Source organism: Podarcis cretensis (assembly GCF_951804945.1).
Source record: "Podarcis cretensis genome assembly, chromosome: 4".
NCBI lineage: Eukaryota > Metazoa > Chordata > Lepidosauria > Squamata > Lacertidae > Podarcis > Podarcis cretensis.
This window is the reverse complement of record NC_137173.1, coordinates 23686209-23708004: the sequence shown is the minus strand read 5'-3', so window position 1 is coordinate 23708004 and position 21796 is coordinate 23686209. Positions and strand designations below refer to the sequence as shown.

Genomic DNA, 21796 nt, shown 5'->3' with positions numbered 1-21796 from the left:
TTCTGCTTATGCACCAATAAGTTTGGGAAATAACCCTGGGTCTTTTCAGTGGTCGTGCTGTGGCTTTGGAATGACTGTCCAACCAGTGGATGCTGGACCATTAGAACCCTGGGTCTTTTCAGTGGTCGTGCTGTGGCTTTGGAATGACTGTCCAACCAGTGGATGCTGGACCATTAGGATGAATAAGGCCAAGGTCAATCTGCCCTCAGCCAACCCCCACCTGCCTGCCTTATTCCTTGCATCCAGTCTAGGAGGTGACACTGGCTGCCAGTTTTCTCCTCCTTGCTCTCAGTATTGCCCTTGTACTTCCAGGAAGGTTAGGGGCAAAACTAGAATAATTTGGCTCTAATTGTCATTGTCTCTGGCTTCAGTTACACTTGGGCTCCTGGCTTTTCTTGTATTTCATTATTGAGCTTGTGTATTTCTCTTTGTTGTGTATGTGGCTCTAGGTGCAACTGAAGAAGAGGAGAATATAAATAAAATGTTAGGAATGGCTTTTATGACACTTGTGGGACATTCCAATACCATGCCAAATAATGGTTAGTGTGAAAAACAACCGACCAATAAATTCTTCTGCAGCAGTGGCATGGAAATGAACAAAAGCTGAGCGAGACCACTATGAAGTTTTGTTTGGAGGGGGGGGGAAATCAGCCAAACAAGACAGAAAGGCAGCAGGTTGGAATTTACTTCCTTTCAAGTCTCCTTGCCAACATTGGCATACGTGACTATCAATGCTGCTCCAAGCATTAACATGGCTTTTGCTGAAGAATTTACGGCAGGTATTTTCACACACCCAGTTGCAACATGGGTCAGATAAGCCTGAACCGTGCTTAGAAACAGATTGCGAGTCTCAGCAAGCTAAGGACCTGAGTTGGTTGAAGCATCAGGGGCAGATATTTAGAGGCACCACCTTTTGCAAGCCAAACACTTGGGGCCAGGGTATAGAAGGAACTGGACCGCCTTACCTATATCCCTGCCCTGCCCAGTACAGAAACTGGGCGTTTAGGTGTTGTTTCAGCTTTTTCGAATCAGTCATCAGTCAAAATTAAACAGGCACCTCATATAACGATATTAAGATGCCTGCTGAAAATTTTTGTTTGTTTAAAAGGGCTATCTAGAGGTGTGGTCCAGTCACTTACGGAACAATTATATATCGGATGAAATTGCTTTAATGTTTTTAGAGTTTGCAGAACTCTTTTCGTCATTTTTAGAACTTGTGTTTTCTTCGCTTATTCTGTTTTTAATCTTGTTTTTATCTTGTACACAGCTTTGATGGCTTTATGCCATGAAGTGGTCTGTACATTTGTTAACAACAACTAATAATGTAACAACAACAACATCTGGAACTGGGTAAGCAGCTCTGTTGGGGCAACAATTGTTACAGAGAATGAAAAACAAGCGGTACGATATGGTCTGTGACCCTGGTTTGTGGGCAAATAATAGTTTCCTGGGTTCAGACAAAATTGCAAACTGTGATTTGCAGCAAACATAGACAGGATGTTCTTTGCACATAATGGGGAGAGGGCAGATAGGAGGAAGCACATGAGCCCAAGGCTTGCCCTTGCTCATTATCTAAACCATTTCCACACTCTCATAATACTAGAAGCCAGGGTCATCCAGTGAAGTTGAATGGTGAAAGAAACAGGGCACACAAAAGGAAGTACTGTACATAATGTAATTCATGGAACATGCTGCATCAAACATGTTGTGATGGTCACTAGCCTTGATCACTTTAAAAGGGAATTATACATACAAAAGGGAGGATAAGACCTTGGGTCCCTATGATGTAGCTGGACTACAGTTACCATCATCTCCAGCCAGTTTTGACAATGGTCAGAGTTGATGAGTTTTGAAGTCCAGCAACATCCAGGGACCAAAGCTTGAAGGATACTGGTATAGATCAAGAGTTCCCAAACTGGTCTGCAGATCATCAGTGGTCCACAAGCTTAATTCAGGTGACTGATAGCTGACTCAGTATGCTCCAAAATACTTTTCTGTCTGACCCCTGGGCAAAACTGTTTTGAGGAGCTTTCCCACCCCCACCAATCAAGATGTTATATGAATTGTATGAAATAAATGCTAACACCTTCTGCCAAATGTGCATTTAGACTCATCCTCAACAGGGTGACATTATTTTGGTAGGGCTCTTGAAGTAGCCACAATAAAAAATTTTTTATCATTGTTTGTGTTGTGAAGCAAATCCCTAAATCAGAACTTAATTATGGAATTAAAAGCTAACATCAGCTCTGCAGACAAATTCTCAGATGGCCAACGAATGGCTTAGTTGCATTTAAAGGCAAAACATTGATTTAGAGGGTGCTTAAAACTTTAAGAAACCCCACTTGTTTCTAACCAATATTAATTGGTTTCCAACCAAGTTTCTAATTATGCAGTAGATAACAGGAACAGAGCTTAGAAGCTATATTTAACAGGCTTATTGGCTTTTAATTTTTTGGGATTTCTTTTTTACACAGCCTGCCTAGGGTTAAAATAGCTGTCAAATTAAAATGGGTAAATAATTTAGCAAGGATGGGGGAAGCATTATTTAGGAATGGTTATAAATAACTCAGGAATAGCATATCATCACTTTACACTTTCAGCAAGTATGTTGTTTTGAATGTTTATCAAATATATGTGTAACCAGCAAAAAGACACATGCTATTTGAACTCCATATGTGGTTACTCCATTCCATTAGTGTTCCATTACTATTCTTAATTGTGTAATTGTTTCTATTGATAATTGTTATATCCAATCTATGTTTATCCACTTCTTCCTCTGGCCCTGAGGATCTCAGAGTGCCAATATATTCTTACTCCAGAGCATATTTGGGGGGGCGGGCAGTTGCTACAGAAGCTCAGACACTCTTTTCATCACTGGACTTGTCCTTTATCCTACTTTTCCTATAGTCCACCAATGTCCTGTTTATAAGCTTGACACTGGGACCTTTTTGTCCCAGCCTCTAACTCTAGTATCTCTGTTTCTCATTTCCTTATTACTGTATTTGCTCTGTGAATTTCCCCCTTTCTCTTCTCACCTTTATTTCGATGCTGCTTTAGAGGGCTCCACCCTTTTATCTCCGTTCCTCTAAATTGCTCCCTCTGCACACAGGGTAGAATGGGTCCTGACAATTCCTCTGCTTCTCTCCAGCCTCCTGATGTTCCCAGTTTTGTTAAGTTGTGGGTGAACATATCAGACGACTCAGCAATTCTTCAGACAGCTTCTGTTTATTCACAGGCCAGAACAAAACTGAACTGAAGGGTTCGGCCAACCTGCTTATATAGAGCTCAGCTACAAGCAACAGTAACAACTTTCTGTAACTATCCAATCACTGAACGTCACTTTCAATCTCTTATTTGCAAATGTGGACCTGAGTGAAAACTATCTACAGTATCCCCCTGCTGGCCTAGGGTGAGAACTTCAGTACATAATAAGTTTCCTTCCTCCCTCCCCCTCCCCCCAATTCCTTATCAAACCCATGCCTCCCTCTAACCATTTCTGTTTCATCTGCATGCTGAGAAAAGGGGCTTACCTCTAGCCTGATTTATTGCTGGTAAGGCCTCCTGCAAAGACTTGCACAGACAGAGCAGCATCGCATCTACCACCTCACACTGATGTTTCTGATGTGAGATTCAAATAATTTTATGGGAAGTGACTCATAAATGCAAATAAATAATGCCCTGTCCTTATCGGGAAGAATCTTCCTTCCTTCTCACCCCCAAGTTTTTTTTCTGAAAACCTTGGGATTCTCCCAAATCCGTTGATATCTTCCTCTTTTGATGGGTGGTAGCGCCTAGGACTTGCCGATCGAAAGGTCGGCGGTTCGAATCCCTGCGGCGGGGTGCGCTCCCGCTGCTCGGTCCCAGCGCCTGCCAACCTAGCAGTTCGAAAGCACCTCCGGGTGCAAGTAGATAAATAGGGACCGCTTACCAGCGGGAAGGTAAACGGCATTTCCGTGTGCGGCTCTGGCTCGCCAGAGCAGCGATGTCACGCTGGCCACGTGACCCGGAAGTGTCTCCGGACAGCGCTGGCCCCTGGCCTCTTAAGTGAGATGGGCGCACAACCCCAGAGTCTGTCAAGACTGGCCCGTACGGGCAGGGGTACCTTTACCTTTACCTTTACTGGTTTGGCTATGTAAGTATTGGCATTTGGAGAATGAGTTTATAAGTACATATGACTAAGAAAATAGTTCTGTACACAACTTTCCCTTCCTTTGATCTGAGTTATAACAGATCTTCAGATGGCTCTAGCTCAAAGCTCTGTTAAACTGCCTTGGTAGTTCCTTATGAATCTTAAGTACAGAGATGGACTGTTGGGGTGAGTCATATTTCCAAGGTCTTCAAGACAGATTCTTCGGCTAGCTCTGAAACGTAAGACAGAATGGGCTTTAAAACTTGGGCTCCTGCCCGGCATAGCATAGCCTTCCTAGGCAACAAAGCCAAAGGCCCAAAGACCTTGGGTCAAACAACTTATTTCCGTGTCTTCTCATTGGCCTGAACAGGATAGCTCCTATGTAAGCCAAAATGTTTTGTTCTCAGGATTTCTGACTTGAGTCTAGGAATGTTCTCACACTGGGGCATGTAGGCAGTATAGTCTGTGTACACACCATATATTTAAAACACATTCTCACCCTCTGAAAAAAGAATCCCAAGAACTGTAGTTTGTTAAGGGTGATGGGAATTGTAGCTCTTGTGAGGGGTAAACTGCAGTTCCCAGGAGCATAAACACTTAAAAATGCTATGTCAGTGTGCTTCAAAATACCCTTTATTTCAGATTTATTATTATCAAAAGTGTTCAGATCCACAGTTTGAGAAAGTAGACTGCAGAGAACAAAGTTTATGTGTGCCTTGTTAGAACAGATTCTATGGCATTGTCTTCCCCTACCCTTTTTTAAAATGTACCTTTTCAGCACTGAGCATCAAAACCTGTAGTACATAGTCAAAGGCAGTTCACAAAGAGAATAATGCGACATGCCCACAGCAAGCAGCTACGTTTGTGTCATTAACATTCTTACCTGGCACGATTCCAGAACATTTATTGACTCTAGATCGTTTTATTATGTTTATTATGTTTCACAGCCTTGTGAAAGGGAAGGAGGGGGAAATCCAAGGCAGATAAAGCAGCTCATTCTTTATTTACATTATCTACTTTTAACACAACTCTAAACATGTTTTATTGACTCAGGAGATTAGATCAGCCTGAGATTGCAAACATTAAAAAAAAGGCAGCCCAGTCCAAAACAGTATTAAAAATGATTGGCAGTGTTTGGTATCTTCTGCTGCTTCTTAATACCAGTCGAAAAATGCTGACCTATTACAAACAGAAGGCTTACTTTCCATTCACATTAAAATTTCAGATCAAAGGAAGGCTTTTAAAAGTCATACCTGCATTTCAAACCTGGAATTGATTTTATTTTTGGACTTGGTCCAGAACTGTTGCTTATAAACATTTAAATGAAAAGTCAAATGTCTACTAATGAGGAAGCTACTTGATACGTGGAAATATGGGAGTATTTTAATACTCCAGTGCCTTTCTAACAGTATAATTCTAATCCAATTATGTGTGCATGGAGTCTTTATTAAAAGAGCATAATAAATCCTAAGTATTTGGTTCAGTAGAGATAAGGTGGATCCTGCTCCCTTCTTTTAGCTTTTCCTCCCAAACAGCTGATGGGTGGATTAACCTTTCTGAAAGGGCTCTGCAATACATAACCCTGCCTGGTTGATCAGAGAGATATGTGCATACAGGACCCATTTCTGCATGTAGTTCCCAGCTGGATTGTATGTGTTTTAAGGTACATTTGTAAGTAGTAATTCATATACCATGATTTTCGACCAGGCTTGCATATCGAGTCGCTACAGTTCCCAGTGTGATTTACCAACCCATCTCTTTTTCCAGTGGACTCTGGGAATTGTAGCCCTGTGTAGGGAAGGTGGTCTCCTAAGAACTCCCAGCACCTTTAACAAACTGCAGCCCCCAGAATTCTTTGGCACAAGCCATGAGCGTTTAAAGGGGTATCATAGTGTTTAAAATGTATGGTGTGAGGGGGTTTTGCAGGGCTAATTTAGAAAAATTGAGTTCCCAGAAGGATCATTCCTGTACTTGCTGCATTTACAGCCCAGTTAATTTGGTTTTGGAACTTGCACCACCCCTAGGAAAAAGCCTATCTGAAAATATCCAACAATATTAAAATACTATTCTATACAAACCCATGCAACCTCCAAGTTAGATTTGGGAAGTGGCATCCTGCGTTGTCCTTGCTATTGCAGTCTTGCTTCAGTGACCCTACCTCCCTGTCCATATATCCACATTCTTCTCCCCAACTTTTCATTTTCTGCATAAGGTCACACTGTAGGTCATTTGTGAATTGTGCCGATTAGGGTTGGACGGATCTGTCCCGTTTGATTTCCTTGTTTTTCCAATCTCTTGTTCTCCACATTTCTGCATCAGTTTATTTATTTATTTAGAAAAGGTCCTCTCAGTTTCATGAATAAGGAAGCCCTAAATATATGGTTTAAAGTCCTTTACCATGGGAGTTTAGTTCCCTTTTATTAGAGAAATGAAAAAGACTCATTAAAATGTCTAATATATACTTGCTCTCTCCACCCCTTTTGAGCATGCAAGCATCTTCATAGCCACATATCTGTCAGTGATTTGCCCTAATTTTAAATGACTTTAATTATGGAGACTGTGCAATTTCCCTAGGGACATTATTTCCATAACCGTATGCTTCCTCACAATGAGATTTTATCCCCCCCCCCGGCCCCAATCACAGATCTTTTTCTTCTTGCTGCTTCTATTAATTGGAAATTCTTCTCTGTTCTTCCCTCAGCCTTTAGAAGACTGCCAGGGGCAAGTTATATTAATAGCTCCTGCGTGTTTCAGAATGGGTAACTCAATTGGCTCACTCCACCCTTCGTACTGAACTGTCTCTCTCCTGCTTGACTGTGACTTGAACTGTACTTTCATCCCAAACCAAAAGAAAACAAAAGGAAAAACTTGGCTTCCCCCTGTAGTACACTGCATCTGTGTGGTTGCTACCCCTGGGAAGAAAAAACAATACACAAAGGACAACATTCAACACTGGTTGTGTACAGAGTTTTAATTTTTCTGGTTCACGGGAAGTTTAGGTGACAGGGGAAATGAAGGGTGAAGCCTGCAACAACTCTTGTTTTATCTCTGTCCTGAGCAACAGGGAAAGGAGGGGAGTAAGAAAATTTCAGTAGCTATGTTGCATGGTCTGTGCAGCATGCCTAGCCGTACCACAATAAGTGGTGGCTACAAACACTATCTTCAGTTCTTGTACTCACAGGGGGTTGTACTGCATGACCTTTAAAGTTTATATTAACTCTGCAATTTATTTTGATTATTATATATTGGATTTCTTACCATATATCCAATTTCTTCACCATAATGTCCCAGGCCAGGTTCCCTCTTCCATGTGACAGGCCTTGAGATATTTGAAGATGCCTATCATATCTCCTCTCAGTCTCCACTTTTCCAAGCCAAACATATCCAGCTCCTTCAACTGTTCCTCATAAGGCTTGGTTTCCAGACCCTTGATCACCTTGGTTGCCCTCCTCTGCACACATTCCAGTTTGTCAATATCCTTCTTAAATTGTGGTACCCAGAATTGGACACAGTATTCCAGGTGTGGTCTGACCAAGGCAGAATAAAGCAGGACTATTGTTTCCTTGAATTGAACACTATACTTCTGTTGATGCAGCCTAGAAAAGCATTAGCTTCTTTTTTTTTTTGGCTGCTGCATCACTGTTGACTCATGTTAAGCTTGGGGTCCATCAAGATCCCTAGATCTTTTTCACATGTACTGCTAATAATCCAGGTGTTCCCCATCTTATATTTGTGCATCTGGCTCTTCCTGCGTAAGTGCAGAACCTTACATTTGTCCCTATTGAAGCACTTTCAATTATAAAAATGCTGTTCTGGCTGTTTGTGTGCCAATGTTGGCACTTTCCTTAATGTGTCTGGACTAATAGCTTTTTCTGATCCAGTTCTGTTAGCTCCACATGTTAAAGCTCTGCTAGTCATCACAATCCCATACTTTCAATCCTTTGTTATTGTATGCAGAGCTGTATTTATTAGTGGCTTTACCAAAGATAGCCTTGCCTTCTTCATGTAGAGAGTGATTGTTTTGATAATGGTTACTTGCCAGTGTTTCATAATTTTGCTAGGACAAAATTATGTGCATCTAGCAGGTTATTTCCTGACAGCTGGGGATCAAATGATTTGCAAATAAAACAAATATTTACATACTTGGGCATCTTTAATCACAAAGCTGTAAGACTGCTCACAAAGGCAGTAACATTCATCATATGGAAGGATTTGTACCCTTCTGATTTTATTTGTGTATAAATTTAAAAGACCCCTTTCTACAGCATATTTGAGGCAACATACAAATGCAGTGGTACCTCTGGATGTGAACGGGATCTGTTCTGGAGCCCACTTCGCATCCTGAAACGAACGCAACCCGTGTCTGTGTGTCATGATTCGCTGCTTCTGCGCATGACATCATTTTGAGCATCTGCGCATGCACGAGTGGCAAAACTGGGAAGTAACGCGTTCTGTTACTTCCGGGTTGCCACAGAGTGTAACCTGAAAATGCTCAACCTGAAGCGAGGTATCACTGTAAACATACCCAACAGGAATAAAAATAATAAAACAACTAAGATGATAATAAAAAATGGGGGAAATCCATTGTGTCCAATGGACAGCAGAGTTCAGACATGATGGTAACCCATGATTAATCAAAAACAAATGAAATCATCTAGCCTTTCTGCAACAGCAGAGCCTCGTCAAACTTTTAAAGCACATCCAACTCACATATAAAGCACATGGCTTTCCCACAAGGAATGCTGGGAACTGTAGTTATGGAGCATGGGAATTGTTGCCTTGCGGGGAAGCTACACTCCCCATAATATTTTGATGGAAAGTCGTGTGCTTTCAACCCATGTCAGATGTGCTTTAAATATTTCTTAAGATTTTATGGTGCTACACTCCTAGAAGGGGTATGTGTGTGTCCGCAGAGGGACGCGGGTGGCGCTGCGGGTTAAACCACAGAGCCTAGGACTTGCCGATCAGAAGGTCGGCGGTTCGAATCCCAGCGACACGGGGTGAGCTCCCTGCTCCTGCCAACCTAGCAGTTTGAAAGCATGTCAAAGTGCAAGTAAATAAATAGGTACCGCTCTGGCGGGAAGGTAAACGGCGTCTCCGTGTGTACACTGGCTCCCTCGGCTAATAAAGCGAGATGAGCGCCACAACCCCAGAGTCGGCCACGACTGGACCTAATGGTCAGGGGTCCCTTTACCTTTATGCATGTGTCCCTTAATGAAACATACAAGCTTTGCTTCTTGACTCTCCACAATTTTAGCCAAATCTTAGCACCCTGTACCAGCAGGTCAAGGAAGGCCAGGCCCCCCTCCTCGGCTCCAGCAATTCAAGCACCGAGTTCTTCCCAACTAGGGCTCCAACTTATCCACCAGTTACTTGGAAGCAATTCCCATTTAACCACGTGGGACTTAGCTCCTGAGTAAACATGCATTGGATGTATTGGTGTGTAGGTGGCTGCAGCCTTATAAAGCGGGACCCAAGACCCGCTCCCACGTGACCCTGAGCAACGGTCCTTCTCGTGCGCCGACCTTTACCGCCAGCCGTTACTGACACCATCCCTACCCCCGTCGCGGGCGCGCGCCTCCTCTTCTCCCAAATTCAGCTCAGGGAAAACCCGAGGCTTCACCCTCGCGGAAGGCGCATGCTCCCCCGCCTCCGTCCGCGCATGCCCGGTAGGGAAGCGGAGGCGCCAAGAACTCTGATAGGGTGGGGAGGGGGAGGGAAAAGGAAAATTCTAAACCGACGGCCGCCGCCATATTGCGGACCTGTCAGCGGCCACTTTCTGGCGCGTCTCCGGCAGCGAAGCTGTAGCAGCACCAGCGAGGCCCTGACGGAGAGGAGGGACGGGAGCGAGAGCGCGCACGGGTGCGCGCACCTCAGCCACGCTCGGAGCGGCCCTGCAGCGCCTCCTGGCCGGCTGCGGAGGGGGCTGCGCGGGCGCCGTCGTGGTGGTGGTGCGTGTGTGGCTCCCCGTCTCCCACCTCCGGCCCCGCCGCTTGGGACCCAATCCTCTTTCCTGGAAGCAGAGAAGAGGAGGAAGAGGAAAGCGAAGAGCTCGCCGCCCCCGGGCTGCCTCAGCCTCAGCCTCCGCCGCCGCCGCCAGGTGAGGGAGAAAAGCGGGCTACTTTTCGGCCGACCCCGGCGGTGCTGCTTTGCCAGGCCTCGCCCTTTCCCTCTCGCGCTCCCTCGCTTCATCTTCACGCCTCACACCTGGGGGCAGAAGCTGAGGGAAGACGCCCCCTCCACCCTCCACCCCCACCCCCCAGGCGCGCACTAGCGGCTCCTGCGCAAGCTTAACGGGGATGTGGGCGGTGGGGATTGTAGTTCCGAAATACTGTTTATGTATGTATCTAGGGGGAGAGAAACTCTTCGCTTCCCTTCGCCCCCCTCAGCAGCGATTATAACTCGTCTCTCTCTCGCCCCCCCCCCCACCCGACGGCGATCCAACTCACTCCCCGCCCCCCCAAAAGGTATTTCCTTCCGTGGGGACTCCCGACTCCCTCTCCGCTTCTCCGCCTTTTTCTTCTCCTCCCGCCCACTCCCCTCAGCCCCTGAGGAAGGAAGGAAGGGCTGGTGTGAGAGGGTCATTGGTCCGGGAAGGCGTAATTGTTATATATAATTGTGTGTATATGTGTATGCATGTATATGTCTTTATATGCATATATATGCGTGTGTGCGCGCGTATATATGTATGTGTGTACACACACACACACACGGTTAGTGTCATATGCTGCAGGCTGCCTCTAATGTTTACATTTCCAACTAACGGCATTTTACAAGACCACCTTCGCTGCTGCCGATTTATTTCCTTTGTTAGCAAAAAAAAAGGGAAAGGGCAGGCAGAGCGGGGGCTCTAACGGCAGCAGCCCGGAGCGTGTTTACTCTGTAGTAACCTCCCGCTCCCACAAACGCACGCAAGCTCAATAGGGTTTACGATCCCTGCCTACTTAGCGCTGGCTTGAGGGTTGCAACCGAACAACCTGAACTTAAGCACGTTTGCGTGGAATTAATTTCGGTTGGATATGCTTGGCTTAAGGGCAGGCTGTACAATCCGGAGCTGGGGAGAAAGTTGCATCTCGGAAGTCGGTTGTGGGATCGGGCTGCAAGTCTTTTAACACCCCAGGCTTAATGCACATCTGCTTGTAAGGAAGCTCTGTTGGAATTATTTTCGGGGCTTATTTCCCAGTTAAGCTTGTTTAGCAAATTGCTGTACTAGAAGAATCGAGTGTCGTCATCGTCGTCGTCGCCGCCGCCCCCCCCCCCCCCGCATGTGTAGTAATAGTGGTCGGTATTATTGGGGAGAGAATAGAAGAGATGGGGCGGAAATGGGGATTGAACTTGAAGCTTCTTCTGTCATGCGGCTCAGCTACTTGTTGCGAACGGGGACGAGTACATTTTTAACACGTTCCTCATGTCGGCAGCTGCCAAACTTCTACCCAACCCCTTGCCTGTCACCGTTTCAGGAGGAGGGGGAAAGTCCATAGAAGCATGCAGCAGCTGAAGGAAATGGTGAATGCTGGAGCGCTGCAGAGTCAGAAATGATCACCAGGCTCAATATGCCCTCCTTTGCCCCCCCCCCCCACTTATTCTTCCCATTCTTCCCGGTACAAGTTGAAATTTGGATCCTAGAATCAGACCTCAGCTAGCTGCCAGTAGACCAAGAATCTGGAGAACTTGAAAGTTTCCAGATTGAAGTGGGGATGATGAAGCATTTTAAAAGTAATTAAATGCAAAAGTTCTGCAAAATCCAACACAAACAGAATTTTAGCCACAGTATAGCTCACCCATGCGCCAATCATGTGTTCATGATAAAAGCACCCATAATAGACAAATAAAGAATGACATCATATGAAACTGATCCAGAGACTGATGCTGTCCATTGTTGAAAACAAATCTACTTTTTCGTGTTTTTTGGCTTTTTAATGTATTGATTTACATAACGAGCACAATAATTGTATTGTGAGTTATTTGGGTCAGTGTTTTATGCAAATCTCCCTTATGGTGGTAAGCTTATGAACAAAGTAATTAAAGTTAAAAGTTAAGGCTTGAGAACTTTGGCTGTAATTCTCCACATAGGCTTCCTAAGTCCCTTTGACTTCAGCAGGATATATGCAGCCTCTATGCTTGCAGTGCTGCAGAGCTTTAAGACTACAATTCCCTTATTAAGAACAAGTGAGCATCAGTACTGGATCAGATCATGGGCCAAAGTAGATGATATGGTGGCGCTGTGGGTTAAACCACAGAGCCTAGAACTTGCCGATCAGAAGGTCGGTGGTTCGAATCCCCGCAACGGGATGAGCTCCCGTTGCTCAGTCCCTGCTCCTGCCAACCTAGCAGTCCGAAAGCACCTCAAAGTGCAACTAGATAAATAGGTACTGCTCCGGCGGGAAGGTAAACGGCATTTCTGTGTGCTGCTCTGGTTCGCCAGAAGCGGCTTAGTCATGCTGGCCACATGACCTGGAAGCTGTACGCCGGCTCCCTCGGCAATAAAGCGTGATGTGCGCCGCAACCCCAGAGTTGGCCACGACTGGACCTAATGGTCAGGGGTCCCTTTACCTTTACTATATAGTGCACTTGCTTTTTGTTATTTAAATAGCAGTTGGGAGGAGTGTAAGGATTGGTAAGTAAGCATGGAGTTTAAACCCTTTCCCCCTGTATCATGCCCCCCCCAACCCCTTCAACTGCTGTTGATACTTAACCTTGATTTTTTTGTGAAGACCCCAGTTCAGATCCCATTAGCATTTATGTGGTTAGTGTATTTTACCCCAGTTCACCTCACTTTACAAATTGTTTTGCTATTTTGTTGCCCATTCACCCAGCTTGAAGAGATTGTTTTGGAGTTCCTCACTGACTGCTTGGTCTTCACTGTCCTGAGTTATTTGTTTTCACCTATAAATCTCTGTTTTCAAATAGCTTATGAATGTGTTAAATAGCACCAGTTCCAGTGCTTCTTGGGAGACCCCAGTGCTTGCTTCACTCCATTGTCTGATTTTTCCTGCCTTTGCTCTGAAGTTTACAAAGGCATCTTTGGTGAGGAACTTCAAAGCTTTGTACTGTAGCAGTCTTATAGTCACTTTTACAAGACTACTCCTGGTCCCATGTTATTTATTATACTTCTTGCCTGCCCTTCACTGTGAGGTCCCAGGGCAAGTTACAGCAATTTAACAACAGGATATTAAAAACAGCTAAAACAAATAACAGAAGAACAGTAAAAAGAATAAGGGTGGATCTTAAAGTAGACATATTGGATTTCAAAGGCCCAGGTATACTCAAAGTATTCTAAAAGTGTGTCAGGCAGTGATTTTGTTTGCAGAAAGCTGATCCTTGTCAGTGTAATAAAGGTTTCTTCAGGGCACTTTGGATTTGGTGCCTCTGTAGAAGGTGTTAACAATTTTTCTTCTACATACCGTATTTACTCAAATCTAATGCTCACCTTTTTTTGGTCAAATTATGTTGCAAAAATTAAGGTGTGCATTAGATTTGATGGCACATTTACTTTTGCCAGCAAATACGGTACTTTTTTGGGTTTCAAAGTTCAGAAAATTGAGGTAAAATTGGGAATATAAAATATTTTTCTTATTCTGGTTAAGAAAACATAGTTTGTAGGAGTCCAGAGTAAGGAATTGAAGAAAATGAGCTACCAGCGCTAATTTGCTGAGTAGCCAAGTGATGCAGTCTTTATATGCTTAACCTTCTTCATTCATAAACAGAACCTGGTTTATAATTTTATATTATGTAACAGATTTTAATGAGCCTTTTGTGAAGTATTTTATCAATCTGAAGCTGGTTTGGAGAACCTTTTTCAACCTGAGAGCTGCTTTGAGGGGGACATGGGGGGGGGGGAGGGTGAGAGCTGCATTCCTGTGGTAGGTTTAGCCAGAGAGGTGAAAGTGGATGCAGCAGTGGATGTGAGTCTGACCTTTGTACAGTAGACCATCCTACAGGCAGGCATTGGCCAGAGGTTTATACACACCCTTAAGACAAAAAGGGGGGGGGGATTGCGGGCAAGGGTTCCCTTCCTGTGTACCTGGCCATTCTGAAGTTTGATTTTGTGTATCGGATTGCATATTTGGTATGAAGGCAGGAGTGTAAGTAGAATAAATACTAAAATAGAGAAGAAAACCATTTTGGTCTAGTTCTTGGTTCTGATCCTGCCCATTTGTGACAGTGAGTGAGATTTACTGGATGTGTGTTATCTGCTTTTTGAACCCAAGTCTTAGCATGAGACAGGAGCATTCCTGGAGACAAGTTAGCAAAGTTTGCTGATGATACCAAGTTGTTTGGGGTAGTTGCAATCCTCCAAATACCACAAATTGCAAAAAGAACCAAATAAATTCTCTACATAAAGTTGTTCTCAAGTTTTTAAAATACAGGTTTTGACAAACTACCCCCTCTGATTGAGTAAAAGAGGTTTGGTTTTTTTTTCCTTTTGCTAGAATGAAACTGCAGTCACATCTCTTCTAGACTGCTTTTCCAGTGCATCTTCAGCTAGATCCCCCATCTTGGTTTTTTTTTTAAAGCACCTATAAAAATAATAATAACAATAATTTTATTATTTATACTCCCTACATTGGGTGGTTCCTAACAGAATATTAAAAACATGATAAAACATAGACAAAAAGGTGCCATTTGGTTCCTAGCTTTTATATCTCAGTTTCTAACATTGATTGTCATTTTTATGGCAGGCAGTGCAACATCCATTTTTTAATGTTGTGTTTATTGTAGGTATGTGGGTTTTTTGCTTAAGATATTGTATGTCGCTTTGAGTTGCCATGACAAAAAAGTGATTAATAACTTTAATAAATAATAATACTAAAACAATTTATTAGCTTTCCCATGCTCATGAATATGTAAGATAAAAACAGATTCAACAGACACAAAAAGGTTATCTTTTATAAATAATAGGCTTTTGGCAAACATTATGTGGAAATGTCTATTAAAAATAGCATTTTCTGTAGTTTGTAAAATGACGGCTGATGAAGAGTTCAAGGGCAGAGGAATGGATTTTCTGCCTTGATTATAAGATGCTGCAGTCTTACATCCACAATGTAAGACACCACAGTGTAGTGGACTGAATACATATAACGTAGGTCAATCTTCCCCCAACCTGGTGCCCTCCTGATGTGTTGGTCTATAGTGACCATCAGCACCCCCGTCAGCATGGCCATTGGGTAGGAATAATGGGAGTTGTAGATCAAAGCATCTTGCAGACATTAGGTTGTGGAAGGCTGAGGTAGAGCAAGGCACATTGTACAAGCTGGATATAGACACTTGAATACGATGATGCACTAACTCAACAGTTTATTCCCATCACTTTTAATACAGCTAAGACTGGGGTTGGGATGGGTGTGGTGGGGGAAGAAATCTGCTTCTATAGCCTGTCTGGCATAGTCGCTGTCAAAGTGTTTGGTATTGGATTTGTTTCGTTTTTATTAACATTAATTTGGAAGCTCCCTGTGTGATTTTCAAAACTGAAAGATGACATATAAATGTTCTAAATAAATGCTATTATACTTAAGTAATAAGTATATAGTGTAGATTTCCTGAAATACCATAGAATCCTTCCAGTAGCCTTCGAGTAATCTTTACGTGGATCTGTCCAGCTTCAAACAAAGAAATAATAATGTTTTTTGTTTTGGTGCTCACAAGCAAAATGTTAGGACCAAGTGCCAACTGTAAAGACTAGAATTTTCTCTTTGCACATGTCTAATTAAGCACAGTCTTCTGAAATTTTCATGCACCAATTAGTTCTGCTCCTTCCATGTAAAATCAATGTAGCTATGCAAAGCAGATGCATATGTATGTACTTAACAGCATATTGAACATTTATAGTATTAATGGGCCAGTTATCTTATTAGTGAAATGTGAACTGCATGTAGTTATAAATAATTACTTTGTTTCAACAGAAAAGTACAAAGATTGTGGTACAGCAGATGATTTAACTGAACCAGAAACACAGAAAAGGGGGGAAAATGCCGAAACCAGTAAGTAATCTATTTCTTCTACTTGATTGGCTTTCAGCTCATTGTGTTGTCTGCTACTCGTAGCAGATGTTTTTGTAAGGTAATAATCAGTGGTATTTTTCTAGAAAAAGAGGTGTCGGAACTCACAATGAACACCTCCCTTGTTCTATTATATAGTGGTACCTCTGGTTGCAAACGGGATCCATTCCAGAGGTCCATTCACAACGTGAAAAGCCCGCAACCTGAAGTGCCATATCTGCGCAGGTGCACGGTGCAATTTGGTGCTTGCGCGAAGCGCGATTTAGCATTACTGCGCATGCGTGAGTGGCGAAACCCGGAAGTAACCCTTTCCGGTACTTCCGGGTCTCCGCAGGATGCAACCTGAAAAAACGTAACATGAAGCAAACGTAACATGAGGTATGACTGTAATGGCAATGGCACCCACCTGAGAAGTGCTAGAACTCAGCTCCAGTGAGTTCTGGGTGAAAAAAAGCCCTGCTAATAATTACTATTAATTACTGCTGCTGATATCTTTTCTTTCAGTTGATATATAGAAACATAGGAGACTTCCAAAGGGAGGCTGTAATCATAGAATTGTAGAATTGGAAGGTACCCTGAAGGTATCTACTCCAACCTGCTACAATGCAGGAACCTCAGCTAGATCATACATGACAGATGGCTGCCCAACCTCTACTTAAAAAGCTCCATGGAAGGAGAGTCCACTACCTCTTGTGGGACTCTGTTCCATGGTCGAACAGCTCTTACTGTCAGAAAGTTCTTCTTGATGTTTAATCGGAATCTCCTTTCTTGAAACTTGAATCCATTGGTTTAGGTCCTAGCTTCTGGAGCAGGAGAAAACAAGCTTGCTCCATCTTCCATGTGACAAACCCTATAGATATAGGAGAAGAGCTATCATAGCTCCTCTCAGTCTCCTCTTTACCATGCTAAACATGCAGTCACAAACCAGATGACTATGGGAAGCCTGCGAGAAGGCACTGAACTTAATGATGCGTGGATCTGTGTATGTTTTGTTTGGTTTTCTAAATGATTAGCTCTTGGTCAAGATTTGTGTATGTGTGAGAGGGAAAATTATTATTTATTGAGACATAATTTTCTGTAGCTGTGGGGTGGTGGTCAATTAAATCTTACTTAGGTCCATTAATTTCACTAGATATACAGTACTAACTTAGTCACACTCATTTACTTTAATATGTCTGCCCCATGTAAAATTTATTTTAATACCACACTATGTAATCTGATGAAAAACTACTTGGTATATTGCAACTATTTCCTATGAGTGCTGCTTCTTGGCATTGTTTCTGATACCTATTTTTTGTTTCTACGTTTGCTTACATGCAAGTCTGGTTTGATAATATTCTTCCATGCCTATGGCCTTGAATAACCCATTCTGACTGCAGCTTCATTTTCTATATATTTAAAAGGCAGTTGAACAATATTATTGTCTGGGTGCCATAAAGGCACCTTTGTTCTAATCTGTAGCTATAAAGGAGTCTTGCTGTTGTGTAGAGTACAGTCTTGTTTTGTTTTCCTTATTTAAGCGTATATCCAAATATAGTGAGCTAGTTTAGAAAGACTTGTATTCAACCCGATGAACTGTAGTGATGATGCATGGATCTCTGATGAAGATTACTGCAGAAAATGCGTAGCTTAGAGAGTAACACTAGTAGCACTGCCAGAGTGCAATGAAGTGTGCAGCTTTCATGAGTATGGTGGGTTGTAACAGCTGCACATTTGATAATCTTTTACAGTTTGTGTGTGCCTGCATAAGATACAATCTTTTCCTGATCTGCTTTCCTACCTAGCATCATTTAGAGCTGGAGTGGGGAATCTCTTTTGGCCTGAGCGTTGTATTCCCTTGTGGTCAACCATTCAGGGAGGGGGCCCATGCCAGTGGTAGGTGGGACAAGAAGCAAGAGCAGGTTAACTTTGTACTGTAGGCAGTGGTGATTGCTAACATTCTGACTTGGCAGGGCTGCAGTTTTTAACCTTGCTGTTTTCATCACAATAATTTTCAGACAAGAGTAACTCCATGCCTCTTGTTTAAAAATTAAGCATACCACATAACATCAGTTTTTTGATTCATGTATTGATTACACCTACACATCCATTGTAAAAAACAATAACACCTAAACACATCAATATGTTAAAAATGTGAGGAGGTCTTGCTTTCAGTTGCATTCGGTTTCCTCCCAGTTAATTTAAGTTTTTATAATCTAAAACAATTTTTCTCTAGATTAAAATAACAACTCTTCTCTAAATTAAAAGTTCAAAGTATTAAATTAATAGACAAAAATGATGTGTTTCATTTGAGCCAGTGTACATAAGAATCTACCCTGTAATTCATGGCTCAGTTTCGAAAATGTGAAGTAATAATCTCTGTTCAAGTGCCAAGTACATCACACCAGAGTAATCATAATCAGCCTCTTATATCTGACATTAGGGAGAATATCTTCCAGGTTTAGGAAATGAAGTGAAGTCAGTGTGATATACAGAGAGGCATAGAGCCCAAACCTTTCATTTTAGAAATACAGTGGTACCTCGGGTTGCATATGCTTTAGGTTACATATGCTTCAGGTTACAGACTCCGCTAACCCAGAAATAGTACCTCGGGTTAAGAACTTTGCTTCAGGATGAGAACAGAAATCGTGCTCCAGCAGTGCGGCAGCAGCAGGAGGCCCCATTAGCTAAAGTGGTGCTTCAGGTTAAGAACAGTTTCAGGTTAGGAACGGACCTCCGGAACAAATTAAGTACTTAACCCGAGGTACCACTGTACACTGACAAACCCACAAAAAGCAAGCAAGTAATAATAGCAGCAGCATTTTCTTTCATTCTACATTCAAGTACATTTGTAATTATTGACAAATAATGTTTCTATTGCTATTAAAGGAGTATCAGGATTGAGGCTTGAAGGGCTCAATCTTACCTGTCACTATAAGTTAAATAAGTACTTCTGCATTTTCCAAAGGCTTGTACTACTCAGTATATAACTTTTCTATACTAATTCAAAGCAGAATGTTCAGAATCTAAATGTCCTACCACATGCCTGCATTTTGTGTTTTGTCTGGTATGTTAATCATTTCCGTTTGAGTCTCAACCATACACAAAAAGAATATTTAAAGTGCACAATGCCTTCTGGAATGCATGCATTTAAAATGAGTTCGCATTCTCCTTAATACATGCTAATTAAGTCAAACAACCCAGTTATTAAAATTAAAAATCCTTTTCAGCTTTAGCAGTGCATCTGTTTCCAAATACTATGTTACTTGTTCACATTAGATAAGTGTTTATAGCAAAATGCATTGCAATTAATGTAAGCCAACAATTAAATGCATCAGTTAATCTAGGATTTCTTATGAATCCTGAAGGCAAAATATCACTCTTTGATAAAATAAATTGCACTAGAAAGTAATAGTGCCAAATATGAAAGATTATTTCGTGTTATAAATATTAGCACACAAGTGTTCATGGGAGAATCATTGGCCTGATTAACACATAACTATGGTTTATTAAGCAATGAGTAAGAGTTATGTCTCAGGCTAGCAGTTTAACTATGGTTTATTAACTATGGTTAAAGGACACTCATTAATCAAGGTTTGTAATTGTGTTATAAACCTTAGTTAAATTTAACAGTAACTTATTGTTATGTTTGAATACATCCCATCTCTTAACTATGGTTAAGGAGTCATTAGCGTTCCAAAGCTACAGAGCCACAAGTGAAGGGTGACAAAGAATTCAAGCCACTCTCAAGGTTCAGCTGCTCTTGTTGTTGCTTTTAACTTTTCTGTGACACAATGAACCAAGGTTTAAGTGATCATCTGTCAGATACCTCAGCTTTAACTATGGTTCCTGCAGTTGTCAAATCTTTTTCTATCGGTGGGCACATTTTGAATTTTGAGAGCATGCTGTTGGCACTAGTCACAGAATGACTGGCCCAGAGGCATGTGATAACACAAAATAGCTGTCATGGTGGGCATGACATAAAACAAAATTAGAGAGTATAGTCATTGGGGAGTTTTCGGCTTAACAATTTCATGCTAGAAAGGGCTTTCCTTTTTGAATTTCTTACTTCACTTACAGAAGGGAGCAGCTAGCCTACCTCATTTAATATAGATTACTTATAAGGATATGTGCACATTCTGTTTCGTAACCTTCTTTTTAGGAGGTCTAGATACTTACTATTATTATTTTAAAATGAAAGCTTGGTGTCTGGGGGCCCCCTGCCCAGGGTTGCCAAGGGAGATCAACACAAGCCATGGTGCTTGTGGGTACTGCATTGGTGACCCTTGGTGTATATTAACTACAGGCGGTGACTATTTTAGGTGCGTCCAATTGACACACGATCTCTGACATGCGGGTCCTTTTGGACACGGAAGAGATGAGAACGGGGGTGTAATGGGGCATAACAGAGGCAGGGCTCAGTGGGGTGAGTGAAGTGCTAAGTGAGATCCACAGCCACTCACTGTCTTAATTTGCACAGAGGCAGTTGCTCAATTTTAGTAAGTTGCAGGTGCAGTGTACTGGGCCCAGAAAATACTGTTGACACCTCATAGCTGTAAGCCCTGACTGCCAGTTTTATTTCCACCCCCCCCCGAACATTTGTCTAAATTTGAATCTATATATGTATATTAGCTTAGCACATGAAAAAGTTTTTGTCATAGGTCTATGCTCCAAAAGTGTTAGAAACAGCAATTCTTCTGTAAAGAGTTCAGAATGGGAGAGCACAGTAGGGCTTTTCTGTGCCCTACCACTGACTTTTGAATGCAGCCTATGGCCTCTGATACATAGGGTTGTAGTTAAAACCATGAAGGCTCTGAGGTATGCACAATAAAAGGTGTCTTTGGGTCCTGGTAGCAATACTGCTGGGTATTATAAGGTCAGCAAGAAATTCCTATGCTCCTGTCAGAATAGAACAAAATATTTATATCCTCATTACTGTTGTGAGACATTCTGTCGGGCAAGACAGTCAGCTTACAAAGCTTATGCTAGTCTGCTAAATTAAGTATGACATTTCTGTGGTTGTCCCTGAAGGAAACCTATTCCGATAACAACAACTGAGAACCATATTGGAGGCTGGGCTTCAAAACCCCCAACATGTTGTAATAGTTCAAAGAGACAATGTACGTACAGTGCATACATGCACCCTGCTAGATCATTAGAGACAAAGGCATCTAATTTACAATGGGGGCAGAACCTTGACGCTCTTTGTACAACACAAATGATCTGTTTAAGGCAAGCTTCTTTGACTTCTGCTCCTAGAAAGCAAGTCATCATTCTCAGCTAACTCTGAGGCAAGCTAATCCTGGAGTGCAGCGAACGTGGACTGTGCCACTTCTTTCTAGTCATTTACCACTCCATTATCCTTACTATTTTATCTCATTCACTGAATTGCCATTTTAACTAAAATGCATGGCTTGTGTATTTGCCTGTTTTTCAATGCATAGAATGTCCTTTTTTAAAGTTATCTTTAAAATCTAAGCATCTTTTCCCAGATACTTTCTTGGGCTGCCATCTATCGCTTCAGAGATTAAAATTGGCTGGAAATTAATCCCTCAGAACGCAAAACAGAGATATTATTCACAATTTTTAAACTCTTCCAAGCATAAGATTTTGTGTTCAGTGCTTGTTGGAGTACCATGGTTAATATCCCACATGATATTATGATACAGCAATCTAGTTTATTGTCTAC

General features: G+C 42.3%; 1 protein-coding gene across 2 annotated transcripts in view; it reads left to right on the top strand.

Moving 5' to 3' along the window:
- Positions 1-9877: 9877 nt before the first annotated feature.
- RDX (radixin) overlaps positions 9878-21796 on the top strand; it is a 29531-nt gene continuing 17612 nt past the window's right edge. Inside the window, exons 1-2 of one of the 2 annotated variants that reach the window (XM_079973820.1) lie at positions 9878-10229; positions 16033-16110. In XM_079973820.1, coding sequence (XP_079829946.1) covers positions 16099-16110 — 12 coding nt within the window. In that variant the 5' untranslated portion in view covers positions 9878-10229; positions 16033-16098. Of the gene's footprint in view, positions 10230-13057; positions 13157-16032; positions 16111-21796 lie in introns of those variants that run through there. The other variant, XM_079973819.1, reaches the window with a different exon arrangement.